Source organism: Mus musculus, chromosome 5 (assembly GCF_000001635.26).
Source record: "Mus musculus strain C57BL/6J chromosome 5, GRCm38.p6 C57BL/6J".
In the NCBI taxonomy this organism is placed as follows: domain Eukaryota; kingdom Metazoa; phylum Chordata; class Mammalia; order Rodentia; family Muridae; genus Mus; species Mus musculus.
The window spans coordinates 137,642,966-137,656,811 of record NC_000071.6 but is presented as its reverse complement, the minus strand read 5'-3'; the positions used below and the strand labels follow the sequence as shown (position 1 = coordinate 137,656,811).

General features: G+C 52.9%; 2 protein-coding genes across 6 annotated transcripts in view; both read left to right on the top strand.

Annotated features, from left to right (window-relative positions):
- Agfg2 (ArfGAP with FG repeats 2) overlaps positions 1 to 6,349 on the top strand; it is a 34,344-nt gene extending 27,995 nt beyond the window's left edge. For all 5 annotated transcript variants that reach the window (XM_006504570.3, XM_006504569.3, NM_001303271.1 and 2 more), the window contains 6 exons: positions 1,084 to 1,204; positions 1,400 to 1,482; positions 1,593 to 1,673; positions 2,921 to 3,049; positions 4,297 to 4,382; positions 4,990 to 6,349. In XM_006504570.3, coding sequence (XP_006504633.1) covers positions 1,084 to 1,204; positions 1,400 to 1,482; positions 1,593 to 1,673; positions 2,921 to 3,049; positions 4,297 to 4,382; positions 4,990 to 5,043 — 554 coding nt within the window. In that variant the 3' untranslated portion in view covers positions 5,044 to 6,349. The remainder of the gene's footprint in view (positions 1 to 1,083; positions 1,205 to 1,399; positions 1,483 to 1,592; positions 1,674 to 2,920; positions 3,050 to 4,296; positions 4,383 to 4,989) is intronic.
- Positions 6,350 to 11,097: 4,748 nt separating this feature from the next.
- Irs3 (insulin receptor substrate 3) lies at positions 11,098 to 13,780 on the top strand. The gene is made up of 2 exons (NM_010571.3): positions 11,098 to 11,721; positions 12,068 to 13,780. The coding sequence occupies exons 1-2, from the start codon at positions 11,292 to 11,294 to the stop codon at positions 13,123 to 13,125; spliced, it is 1,488 nt and encodes a 495-aa protein (NP_034701.1). The 5' UTR covers positions 11,098 to 11,291; the 3' UTR covers positions 13,126 to 13,780.
- Positions 13,781 to 13,846: the final 66 nt, after the last annotated feature.

The following is a 13,846-nucleotide window of genomic DNA, read 5'->3' as shown; positions in this document are numbered from 1 at the left end:
GACCTCCAAAACCTATGTAAAAAGCACTCAACACCCACACACAAATAAGTAAGGAATTAAAAAGATAAATGCAGTCTTTAGAAATGGGGGAAGCCTAGACATTCAAACTACAGTGTTGGAAAAAGAAGCCAGAACTGAACTGGAGTGTATGTGGCTCAGTGACAGAGTTCTTGCCTAGCATGCACAAGGTCCCGGGTTCTGTCCCAGCACCGCTGGGGTGGGGGAGATAGATGGGGAGGAAGAGAGAGAGTGGGGGGAGATGCTGAGTACGGTGGCCTCCAAGCCCTCAGGAAGCTGAGGCTGACTTGCTGCAAGGTTGAGGTCTAACTGGGCTGTGTAGGGAGACCCTATGTGAAAAATGAAGGTTTGGGATGTTAGTTCCATGGTAGGGTATTTATCTAACATGCACAGGACCCTAGATTTCATTTATGGTACAATTAATAAACTAATTTCCTTTGGCCGGTTTGGGTTTTTGTTTTTTCTTGGTGGTTTGGTTTTTTTTTTTTTTTTTTTTTGAGTCAGGGTTTCTCTGTGTAGCCCTGGCTGTCCTAGAACTTGCTCTGTAGACCAGGCTAGCCTTGAACTCACAGATCCACCTGCCTCTGCCTCCTGGATGGTGATGTTGAAGGTATGCGCCACCGCTGCCTGCCTGATTCTCAAAGTTAACCGGGAACTCGGGATGTCTTTGTAGAGTGTCTGTCTATACACTGAGCCCTGGATTTGATCCTTAGCCCGTTATACTCCAGGCACACTTGTAATCCCAGCCTTGGGAGACTAAGGCAAGAGGATAAAGGAGAGTTCAAGGCCAGCCTGAGCTACATATTGAGAGCCTGTCTCAAAAAAGACAGAAAGGAGGAATGCCATTTTTGCTGAAGAGACAGCCAAGATGAGACCTTATTGCCTTACCCAGAAGTCTTCAGGGGATGAGCCCTCCTACACTAGCCACTCACAGGAGAGCCGAACTGGCTCAGAGAGTCCAGCAGGTGCCTCACCTGTCACCATTCCACCCCACCCCCACCTCCATCTCCCCTTCTCGTCTTTCCCTCAGGTCTCAGCCTAGCCTCCTTGTTTTATCCCATCCAGGAAGTGGCCAGATGTCTGCGTTTGGTGTGGCACCCCTTGCAGCTGCCAGTCAACCCAACAACCTTGCAGATGTGGGCGGCCTCCTGGGTCCCAGGATGGCTGCTGGAGGTCTCCCTGGCAGGTGGGTCTAGACACAAAGGTGACTTATCTGAAGGTTGGTGGCATTTTCACAGGCTGATAGTGCATTGTGGCTTCCTTGTCTCCCCTTGGCTTCCTGGGCTAGCCTTGGGTAACACAGTGGGCTTGCCTTCTTTGCCCCCCTGCTTGCTCTTTCTGGAAGCTGCCCATTCCCACCTCCTCTCTCTCTGCGCCACAGTGTTTTTGGGATGCCGAGCCAGGTTCCTGCCCTGCAGTCGGCCGTGCCAGGTGTTAGCGGCAGTGGAGGGCTCCCCTTTGGAGGTGAGTCTTACCTGTGGAGACCTGGAAGGGGAGGTGGGAAAAGCACCTCAAGATTGAAAGGACTCAAACCATCTTTTTCTCTAACGTCTCTCTCTTTGTGCTGTGAGCAGCCTACACCAACCCCTTCGCCACCCCTGCCCAAGCCCAGCTGCCTTCTACCAACCCATTCCAACCCAATGGTCTAGCCTCAGGTAAGTTCTCAGAACCAACTTTGAAGTTTTTAGAGTGCCAGCTCTCCTAACCTTATGTCTCTCATGGTCCAAAGAGCAGTCACCATCACGCTCTCCACACTAGCCCCCGCTAGTTCCAGCTGTAAATCTAAGCCACCTAGTGGACTAAAAATAGAAGCATCTTTGCCATAACAGTATCACAGAAAAAAACGCCACATGGTGGTGCGCCCCTGTAATAACAGTACTGCTTAAGAGAGAGGATCGTCACAAGTTCAAGGACAGGCTGGGGTACATAGTAAGATCCGGGCCAGCCTGGTCTACATAGTGAGACTCTGTCTCAAAAAAAAAAAAAAAAAAAAAGATTTAAAGGAAGGAGAGTCAAGAGAGAAGCGGGTGAGTGGAGGAGAGGGAGGGAGGGAGGGAGAGAAGAGAGGAGGGGGAGGGAAGCATGCCTTTCCCCCAAGTCGGTTCTCAAGTGTTTTTCCTCTTAGCTGAGGGCACTATGATGCTCCTGTCTCCAATCCCCTATGCAGATCCATCCCTTGGAACAGCCAGGCTTTCTTCCTTCAGTGTTCCAAGCCTAAGCTACCAGAGAACCCTCATGAACAGAGTTCTTGTTATTCCCCGTCCTTGTTAGTCAGCAAGGCCTTGTAGTTCCTTGCCCTGGGCCCTCCACAGCCTCTATTGTCCCTTAAACTCCTCAACTCCTGTTAGCTCGATGGGGACTCAGGCTGAGGAGACAGGAGGTCGCCTAGAGCAGAGTCACACGCATGCGCGCATACACACACACACACACACACACACACACACACACACACACACACGGCCTCGCTCCATCAGCTTATGGTGGCCCAGTGAGATGGGTCCCATGCCCATTTTAGGGAATAAAGCAGATCTGGGCATGAAGGCACAGAGCTGTCATCCAGCACTGGGAAGCTAGGCCATCCTTAGCTACATAGTGAGCTCAAGGACAGCTTGGGCTTACGTGAGACCCTGCCTCATAAGGGGGAAGGACACCGGGAGAGAGAATCAATGAGAGCTGACATAGCGAGGGGTCATAAGTCCCCTTATCTGTGGGCCCAGTTCTGCATGGTTCACGAGCACTGCACCCTTCAAGCCAGGCGCCCCAGGAGCATGGCGATCACAGGCTTATAGGGCTTCCCACTGTGGGAAAAGTGACCCCACTTTCTATATGGGGAGGTTAAGGTGGGAAAATGTCAGCTCATCTGCCTGAAGTCTGTTTGAGCCTCCCCTCTCTCGCTCCACAGGGCCTGGCTTTGGGATGAGCAGTGTTCGGCCTGGCCTTCTCCAGCCAGTGCCACCCTCCGGGGCCTTTGCCAGTCCCTTCTCTGCACCCGTGTTCCCCACACAGGCTGGACTGGCCGACCAGCAGAATGGTAAGAGGACCGGGTATGAGCCCCTCTTTCCTCCGCATATCCCCACTGTACATCTGGACAGTGCAGCCTCCGAAGACTGTGTGTGATCTGTTCCAGGAACCCCACCCCCACCCCGCATGCACACCGGACTCCATAGATAACTCATGCAGTTCACGTGAACGGCATTGCATTTACACAGAAACTGTGCACACCAAGTGCGCAAGTGCATTGATTTATCCCAGCAATCAAGAGGCTGAGACAAGTGCAAGGCCTGCCGGGAAGGCTCACATAGTGGAAAGAGGGCGGGAGTTGGAGCTCACTGTAGAGTTTGCCTGGCACCATTGACACTGAGTTCCAGCCCCAGTCCAATAAAGAAGGCAGGAGCCTATACACACCCCTCTCTCTCCATATGCATACCCTTTTTAAAAGGAATTTTATTTGGTATGTGTGGGTGTTTTGGCTGCAAGATGTGAACCTTGGTCCTCTGGAAGAGTGGGCTGTGGTTTTAAGTGTGGAGCCATCTCGCCAGCCTTCGCCTGTTTTGTTTAACATTTGTGTGTGTGTGTTTGGGTGAACATGGCATAGCACTGCCATGAAGGTCAAGACAACTTGTGATAAGTCAGGTCCCTCCTTCTAGCGCGGGGGTCCTGGGTATCAAACTCAGGTCATCAGGTTGGCAGAAGCCTTTACCACTGATCCACCTTGCCAGCCCCTGTTTACCTTCTCTTATTTTTTTTGTTTTGTTTTGAGATAGGTTTGCAGTGTGTAGCCCAGGCTAGCCTTGAATTCCTGATCCTCCCAGCTTGCCGGGTGCTGGGGTTAAACATGACACTATGCTTGGCTGTTTATAATCTTTTGTTTTTGTTTTTTTCCAAGACAGGGTTTCTCTGTGTAGCCCTGGCTATCCTGGAACTCACTCTGTAGACCAGGCTGGCCTTGCTTGGGTTAAAGGCCTGGGCCACCACTGCCAGGCCGGAATATTTTTAAGGATTTGTTTTCAGCCTACTCTTCTTGACCCTTAAGAAGACAGTTTACAGGGGGTGGGGCGCTGGTTGCCTGTACAGATGGAGAGTTGACCTAGTTCCCTTTCTGACCAGTAGGGGGCCCAGAGGAGCTGCAGAGCTACCTCTGTCTCCTGATGGCTCCATACTTTTCTAAGGAGAATTCTGGAAGGATCCCTCTTGGGTGCTCCCTGGGAATGTAGCAAGCTGCTCTCCTTCAGGAAGGTGAGAGACACAGTCAACCAAATTATTGTCCTTGTCTCCCAGGATCTTCCTTTGGCGACTTGGGGACCTCTAAGCTGGGGCAGAGGCCACTGAGCCAGCCGGCTGGGATCTCTACCAATCCTTTCATGGTAAGCACTGCACTGTGACATTGGAGACACACAGATCTTTCCAGAAGGTGGTAATGTGGGGTATAACTAAGACCCCTTCCTGGAGTGCATGTGTGTGTACCCATGCACTCACAGAGGCCAGAGGAGGACTTCCGGTGGCCTTCCCTATCACGCTCCACCTGACATAGGGCCTCTCATGGAACCTGGAACTAGTCTGGTGGCTGGTGAACCCCAGGGGTTCTCCGGTCTCTGTCCCTCGAGGGACACCGAGGTTGTAGGTGCACATGAGACCACCCCAGCTTTATATGGGTGCTGAGGATTCAAGATTAGGTACCCATGAAGCCAGTACACACACACAGCCCACCTCCTCCCTTTTTTTGAGACTGAGTCGCATTGTGTACCCCAGGCTAGGCTGAAACTCAGGCTCCTCCTGCCTCAGACATCTGAGTGCTGAGATCTCAGGTGTGTCCATCCACACCCAGCTCCCAGGCCCCACTCAGTCCCTCACTCCCTTCAGTGTCCCCTAATCTCCCTTACTGTCTGTTTCTCGAGTGGTGACGTTGGGTGGTCTCCAGCAGTTTCCCTCCCCGCCCCGCTAATCTAGTAACCTTTTGCTGTCTCTTTGCAGACTGGATCCTCAGCGTTTGCCTCCAAACCTCCAACCACAAACCCATTCTTGTAGCACTGTGTCATTGGGGGAAGAAGGGGCTCTCCCCTCCTGGGGGTGTGGGGAACAACTTCTACTTCTGCACCCCTCAGAGCTCTGGTGACCATTTGCCTGTGGGGCATTTCTGTGGGTCTGAGGCTGGGATTGGGCCTGGGTTGCGGGGCTTCTGGATCTGGGAAGAGGGGAGGTTTAGAAGTGTGACTTGGAGATGACTCAGACTCTAGCCTCCTGGTCTGCCGCCCAGGGGCTTCCTCTTCCTTGCTGGACACCTACCCAGGAAGAAGCCCACAAGGAGCAAAGATACTCTCACCAGGAGACCCCATAGTGGTGTATTTCTGTCAGATTATTAATTATGAAGACAGTCTTCGATCCTGTCCCTCCTGGCCTGTGGGGAGAGAAGCTAGGCACAGCCCCAGCCGCAACTTCCTCCACACCCAACCTTCCAAAGCTGCCGCTGTCCTCCCAGATGGAAGCAAAGCTCGAATGTAGGGTAAAGATGAGGCCTGGTGTTGAAAGCCACCAGATAGCCCTGGGACTGCGGAGCTTCTGGTGTCTAGTGTTTTTGTTTGCCAGGCTCGGCCACACCCACTTCTCTCCACCTCAGTTCTTCCTAGCTGCCCCCTCATCTTGTCCGTCAGGGTGGGGGAGTTTGACCTACAGAGTATGCGTGCCCGCCTCCTGTCAAGCACTTTAGTTAGCCCTGTCATGTTTGGATACCAGTGTTTTATATTTATAAATAGAGACTTTTCTAATATAGCCTATTATATACATAAATAAATATATATATGCATACACATATGTAAACAGATAAACACCGCTGGCCATTCTTTTTCTCCTAGACAACCCTTGAACTTGGGGGACTTGGGTAGGAGGATCACAAGTTCAAGACTAGCCTGGACAATTTTGGGACCCTCCGTCTCAAAGGAAGAAAAAAAAAAAAAACAAAACGATAAAAAGTAAAAACAGAGAACTCAGGATGTAGTTCAGTGGTAGAGCACTTGTCTAGACTCCTCCTGGGAACTTGAAGAATAGGGTAACTCCTGCCTGTGCCTGGATAATCAAACCCGGAGCCCCAGGGCTCAGGGGAGGACAACCAAGTGTCCTGACGCTTTCCACAATACACACGAGAAGGGGTACCCCAGAGGCTAGGCTTTTCCAATGAAAAGTCTGCGATTGGCTGGGGAGTTTGGTTTTTTTTTTTTTTTTTTCTTCTTTTTTCCACATTCCTCCCTCTGTTCTCAAATATCTGCACCAAAGCTTGTTTGGAGGCAATGTCGGAAAAGATTGCGTTTGAAAGGATTAAAAAAAAAAAAAAAAAAAAGCTCTGAGTGTCTTGTTTTGTGCCAGCTGGAGTGGACACAAGTCAGTCAACAGGACTGAGCCTTGACTTGGATCTTCTGATCTTCACTGCCTGGGCTGATAAACACGTGACCTGAACTGCGCACCCTCTGTTAGCAAGAAGCCCGGAGACCAGTGAGGGTCCCGATCTGGGGCTGAAAGGTAGTGATGGCGCAGGGCGGCAGGTGCCAGGGAGCTGGTCGAGTGTAGCTTTGATAAGTAAACCGCCTCTCAGTATTCTCGGCGCCTCCAGCAGTTCCTTACCAGAGGCTGTTGTGTCATCGGCCAGGTGTTTTGCGCTGCCTGTGCATGAGATAAATTCCCCTCCAGCAGAGAGACCCAGGCCTTGGCCGTGCTGTTTACCCTGGGAGGCCCCGCCCTTCAGACCTCCGCCAAGAGTTCCTGGCCCTTTAAATTATTCATTCTTAGGATTTCTCTGGGCCTTCCATAGGGACCAGCAAAGGGATGTGGGCATTAAGTTATCAGTCAGTTCTTTGCTTTATAGATGTTTCTGGAAAGATCTGTAGCTCTTGCTAAGCCAGGCTTGGCCTTCCCTCTGCAATAAGACTCAGTCTCTACTGTTTCCGCTAGCCTAGCCTCTCCCCTCCTTCCCTCTCCTGGGAGGAGGGGGGGGAGGGAGTGAGGGGGGAGGGAGGTCACCCAGCTGGCCCCTAGCCTTTGTACTAGATTTTTCCATATTTTCTGTTTCTTTTCTCATCTTTAATAATGTCAGTCTGTTCCCCACCACCACCACCACCACCAGTTCTCCTACCTATGTAGCTTGGGCTATCCTCAGACTAATTCTGCTGCCTCAGTCTCCTGAGGGCTAAGATTCCAGGTATGTGCCCCGACGCCAGGCTGCCCCTCCCATTTCTTTTTTGCTGCTGCTCCTTTTGAGACATAGTCACAGAGGCTGTGTAGCTCTGGCTTGCATGGAACTCACTGTGGAGCTCAGGCCGGCCTCAGACACACTGTGTAACCAAGTGTGACTGAATTTCTGACATGCCACCACACAGTTTCACAAGGTGCTAGGAATCGAGCATTCTACCAAAGGAGCCATATCTTTGGCCCTTCCCTTTCCCCCCATTTTGCTTGAAGCCAGGAGTAAGGGCAAGGTTGGTTGTTTTTTTTCTTTTTTTAAACACAGCTTCCCTGGAACACTCTGGCTTCAGATAACTTTAGTTTTAAAGGACCCTAAAAAAAAAAAACAGGGCCCCTTTTATATATAAATCAAACTGCACTGTATCCCAGGGATTTCCTGTTGCCTGCCTGCTGCCTGTGTCCAGGTCCTCCTAGCCTCCTCCCCTCCTGTCCCTCTGTCTGATGTGGACCCTGGACAGTCTTCTGACTGATAATCTACCCAGGGTTAGCCTCAAACATCCCCTGAGCTGAGGCTGGGGCTGAAGCCACTGTCCCTGGCAGAGAAGGGCTCAGCAACCTTCCTCCGTCTAACCTCTCCAGACCAGTGGCAAAAACAACAGAAACATCCCCAGTGTATAGAAAAAAGGAACCAAGTGGGCTTGTTTGTCCTCTTTGCACAGCCTCACCTGACGGCTGTAAGTCTGGACAGATGCACATACTTGCACATACACACCTCGGGGGTGGGGGGGCCTGGAACTTGACTTATACACGTCTGGCCATGTCCTTCTCTCTACACCGACCCTGGCCAATGCTCTAGCTACGCTATGCAGGTGACAGCTACCCTGGCTCGGGTCTGTCTGTCAGCCAATCGCCCATGGGCAGTTTCTGTTAGTACCAAGCCTCATTACGTAGCTTAGTTGTCCCCCTCACCCACCCACCCACACACACCCAGAGAAGAATCACAAGCCATCTCAAAGGTTCTCCTCTGGATTCCTACTCCTGCTAACAAGAGTCTTCCATAGAGATGTGGTATGCCCCCAACCTAGCAGAGCCCCAGATATGCTACTTCCTGAGTTGCTGAGGTTTCAGAAGACTATAAAATATGTGCTTAGGTAGAGTTGTTGCTATGGCAACTGAGGTAAGCCAGGCTTCTGGTACCCAGCGTATCACGTCACCAGACACTGCTCACCTCTCTGTACACTACTGCACACTGCTATGCTCTCTCTTAGTCCACACCCCAGGTCCTTGGGTGGCTGCTGCTTCCTGCTTTATCTTTTACCCAGCACTCCAGGGCTGAGTGACACAGAACATTTGGAGCAGCCTCTGTGACAGCAGATGTGATTTCACAAGGACAGATGTTTGCAAGATAACCAGGGTCAGGGAGGCAGGAAGAAGATAGGAAAAGACCCTTCCTGGATGCTTCAACTCAATCCTGAGGGAGTGAAGCTCAGTTTCCTTTGAGATGGAGTCTTGCTCGCCATTGCATACTCCAGGCTAGCAGGCTAGAGAGTGTCTGGAAACCATCCTGTCTCCGCTCCCCTCTCACTGGGAGAGCCCTGGGTTTATGGCTGCACATGGCCATGTCCAGCTGTGTAACCTGACTACCCAGCTCAAGTCTCAAACTTGCATGAGTACATTATCTACGGGGCCATCTTCCAGGATTTGCCGACTGAACGTTGAATATTTCTTTCAGCTCTGGGTGGGGCTCTGCACGGTTGGGAGGCACCTGGGGCAGGCCTCTGGCACGAAAGGCCCATACCTATGATGTCTGTTGGTAGTGGGTGTCTGCTTTCCGTGTAGCATTTGAAAGGGGGCTCAAAGATGTGCAGTTTATAACCAGACAGGCAATGGTGGTGCATACCTTTAAGACCAGCACTCCCTTGGGAGGCAGGGGTAGTCAGATCTCTGAGTGCCTCTAAAGGGGGTTCCAGGACAGCCAGGACTTCACAAAGAAACCTGACTGGGGCGGGGACGGATTCCAACCCAGCTTCATACTGCAGTGATTTCTCTAGGATTCAGGATCACAAATGGGTCATAGACCTCTGCTGCTTGGGCTGCCCCTGAACTATGCTGAGAAGACGACCGACCCAGGTTGTCTTGGTTCTGTTTACCTGTTACATGGGTCCCTTACCTAAGGGAGCCCCTCCCCCAAGTCCCCTACCAGGGTCTCAGGGCTTGGCCTTTTCTTCTCTGTATACCGTTATCTTTCCCCACATGGATTTTGCTGGCCACGACATTAGGGCATTGGCAGGTCTGCTAAGGTACCATGACTTGTCAACTAAGCTTTGTCAGAATGTGTCACACCACTCCCCACCCCCATGTGACCCTAATGTAGAGAAACAAAATATCCAAGGGGCTGGGGACGTAGTCTAATTAGAAACGTGCTTGCTGTGCAGATCCAATGGCCCCAATTTGATCATCAGAACCCACATGGAAAGTAGAATCCCAGTCCATCACAACCCCAGCACTTCTAGAGCAAGCTAGAAGACTACAACAGGACACGACTCGGAAGGCAGAGGCAGGCAGCTCTCTGAGTCCCAGGACAGCCAGAGCTACAGAGAAACCCTGCCTAAAAAAATAATGGCCACTACTATCTTTAAATGCCTGGGGTACACAGTGCGGCAGCAGAGAGAGTCCCTGCTTCAAAAAGGTGGAAGGCTAGCCGGGCATGGTGGTGCACGCCTTTGATCCCAGCACTTGGGGGGCAGAGGCAGGCGGATTTCTGAGTTCGAGGCCAGCCTGGTCTACAAAGTGAGTTCCAGGACAGCCAGGGCGATACAGAGAAACCCTGTCTCGAAAAAACAAAAACAAACAAACAAAAAAAGGTAGAAGGTGAGGACCCACTTCCAAAAGCTGACCTCTGACCACATGCAGGGGACAGCCTGTACAACACACGTACTATTTTCCAAGCTGGGTGTGGTAGCATGCACTGTAACCTCAGGCAGGGGAAGTGGAGTCAGACATATGATAGGCCTGAGGCCTTCCAGGCCTGCAAATCGAACCTACTAGACAAGTTCTAGTGAGCCTGTCTCAAAAACAAGAGGGATCGCTCTTGAGGAATACGAGAGGTTGTCTTCCAGCCTCCAATAAGCATGTGCATTTGTGGCCTATGATCTCCAGCCCCACCCAAACCTCTCAGGATACACGGGCTCACCAGGACGTCTGCCACAGGATCCCAGCTCCTGTGACCACAGCCACCATCAGGTTCAAGTTGGCATTTGGCTGGTGGTCAGGGGCACTTTGAGGAAGGTGTCTCTGAGAGACTAAGTCCTCTTTCACACATCCTTCAGTGGACATTTGCATGCGTGGGAATCTGGAGAGGGTGGGGGTGCGGTTGGTTACCAGAGACCAATCTAGTTTGGTTTTCCTATCCTGGGGTATCCATCAACCCAAACTCAGATAGCTCAGAAGCAAAGACACAAAGATCATCTCTGGGTAGGAAAGGAAAGAACACTGAGGACCTATACAACTAGAGGCTCAGTTCGGAGGCTCCTCCCTGGAGAACTGCCGCTATCAGGATGGCCCGCTAGGCCAGGCCACTCTTCTAATTACTAGTGCCATCACTGCTAACCACAGCCGCTTCTTCTGCACCCTGGCTTTCTGGCTTTCGAGATTGCCCCGGGCTGCCTCTGGCGGTACTCCTCCACCCCCACATCCAGTCAGCTGATTGGTAGAGATGCCCCCCCTCACTCCCCGCCCCTGTGAAAGTTTGGTCCCAGCGGTGCAGGGCTCCTACTCTAGCCTATGAATCCTAAACTCAAATTCCTGCACTCGGGCGTGGGAGGGTTAACTTGAAGGGGTGGAGATTCCAACAAGGAGGCTGACCCAGCTAGGTCAGCCTCCCTTAGACCTAGGAGTCCTGGTGTCACTGGCCACTGGGACACACGCACTCCTGTGTACAGGCTCCTTGTTCACTCCAAGTCAGGAGAGGGCGTGGAGAGATGCAGGGCAGCTAGGCCGGCTGCAGTTTCCCAGGGCTACTTGTTCCAAGCGGGTGGTAGCTCAGGGGGCCAGACCCATTCAAATCAGTCCTTCTGGGGACAGTTTACTGTCTTTGGCTGGAAATGAAGCCTGCAGGTACGGGCCCCACAGTCTCCTCCGGGGGCGAGTGCACCGACGTGTCCCTCGGCTCACCGTTTCCTTGGCCCTGCCTGCCCGACGTGCGGCTCTGTGGCCATCTGAGGAAGCAGAAGTCCCAGCGCCGCCGCTTTTTCGTGCTGCGCGCTGACCCACCACGCCTGGAGTGCTACGAGAGCGAGAAGAAGTTCTTGGCCAGCGGCTGCCGCCCACCTAGACCCCGGCGTACCGTTAGCCTGGAGGGTGCCTGCACTATTAGCAAGCGCGCGGATGCCCGTCAGCGCCACCTGATCGTCATCTATACCAGCGACAGCAGCCTGGGCGTGGCGGCGGCCAGCGAAGCAGAGCAGCAAGCATGGTACAGCGCCCTGCTCGAGGTGCGCGCCACCGCCGCAGCCGCTGCTGCTACTGCTATGGGTGAGCCTTGGGTGAGCGACGGGGAGGTCAGGGGGTTGCCGACTTAGTTTATCTTGAACCCATTTCCCTCAGATCAACTGAGGTTTAAATCTTTTTTATTTTCGAGACAGGGTTTCTCTGTGTAGCCCTGGCTGTCCTGGAACTCACTCTGTAGACCAGGCTGGCCTCGAACTCAGAAATTCGCCTCCCAAGTGCTGGAATTAAAGGTGTGCGCCACCACGCCCGGCCTGAGGTTCAAATCTTAAGCTAAAAAAAAAAAAAAAAAAAAGACGTATAAAACGTCTTGGTCACCTGGGACCCGGTGACCCCAACCCCTGCCTCCCGGTGACTTGCCAATTCTCTCCAGGTTTCAGTCCCCAAGAGGCCCCTGAGTCTTGGATCTTCGCCCCATTCCAGGACGTCTGGCCTGTGACACTGCGGTCCAAGGGGCTGGGGAGAGCACAAGGCCTGAGCAGCGGCAGCTATCGCCTGTGCCTGGGTTCTGGGGCCCTGAGCCTCCTGCGAAAGCCTGGAAGCAAAGGTTCCAGAGACAGCCGGGCAACGCCACCACCAGTCCTGCGCTTGTCCTTGCTCAGTGTGCGCCGCTGTGGCCACGCAGACTCTTTTTTCTTCCTGGAACTCGGGCGCTCAGCGCCCATTGGTCCTGGTGAGCTCTGGCTGCAGGCTCCTGATGCAGTGGTGGCCCAAAGCATTCATGAGACAGTCCTGGCTGCCATGAAGCGGCTGGGGAGCAATGCAGCTGGCAAAGCTGAGCCACCGCCACAGGGAAATCCTCCAAAGAGTGTTCCTGCAGCTCCTACCCCGACACCATATGAAATCCCTGCATCGGCAGCACAAGCAAGAAGCCCCAGTGAGCGAGCAAAGCAGGACTACTTCAAGCCCCTGGAAAGGATGGGGTCAACACACTCCTACAAGGGACTAGATCTGGGCGGGAACTACATCACCATGGGAGTCAGGAATGACTATGTCCACATGGGGGGAGGAGAAGCAGGTGACTATATGTGGATGGCGCCCCCAGGCCTTCCTCCCACCCCTGCCAGGGCAGATCCTAATAAGCAGCTCGAGGATTGTGAGAGCACAGAGTATGTGCCCATGAATAGATTTTTACCTGGGCCTTTTTACTACGAGCTCAAGGCCAGGGAGTCTGAACTTGGGCATCCGGGTGCCCATTGTAGCCTTAGAGACAGATGGAGACCCACAGTGGCTCAGCCCCGCTCTTCCCAAGGGTCAGAGCTCTCTGGGGACTACATGTCCATCCCCGACTATGTAGGAACGGACAGTGCTAGGCTGGGGTCTCTGGACAGCTGCCTCAACTATGTGGACCTGGACCTGGTCCCTCCCCTGGAGGTTCCTGGAGCAGCCCCAGGGAAGAGTCCACATAGCTATGCCAGCATCAAGTTCTAGAACTTTTGGGAGGTAGTCAGGTGAGGAGACCCAGGCATTGGTCAGGGAAGAGAGGAAAAGAAGAGACCTTAGTACTGTTCAGCTCAGCTCCTGCACACAGGACCCAGGAACCCTGAGGCCACCATGAGCTGCTCTGCTGCCCCCTTGCCTGCTCTGTTCCTTCCAGCTGTACCACCTAGGAAGCCCTCAGGAAGCCATGCTCGAGGAACCAGACTCTTCAGAGAAAACACTAGAACTTCTCTCTGCCCTGCCAGCCCTCCCCCCACTCGCAATCCAAGCAACAAACAAATAAAACCCTTCTCAGATGAATGCCCACAGAATCAGTCTCAGGCTAGCTGTGGCCCAAGCCTGGATGAAGACTCTCATCCTGGTTTGGGACAGCTCTGTCCCCTCACATGTTGGCAGCTAGATGTCATTGTGTCTCCTCAGCCAAAACATTATCCTAACCCTGTTTTTTTTCAAGCCAGAGCGGAATTCCTAAGGCTCAGAAACAATGGGAGGAGCATCAGGGATCATGACGGTGCTCCTCAAGCAGCCAGTGCTCCCCAAGCAGCCAGTCCTCACCTGACCTTTCTCTGGGCCCAGCAGACACAAACGAGTTCCTCACTTCCCAGAGTGCAGCCCAACCCACCCATTAAAGGTGCCCTTCTCCCTGACTGTCTTGCTCAATGGATCTCCCCACCCCATGCAGTGTGTGACCAATGAGTAAGGAGGCCTGGAG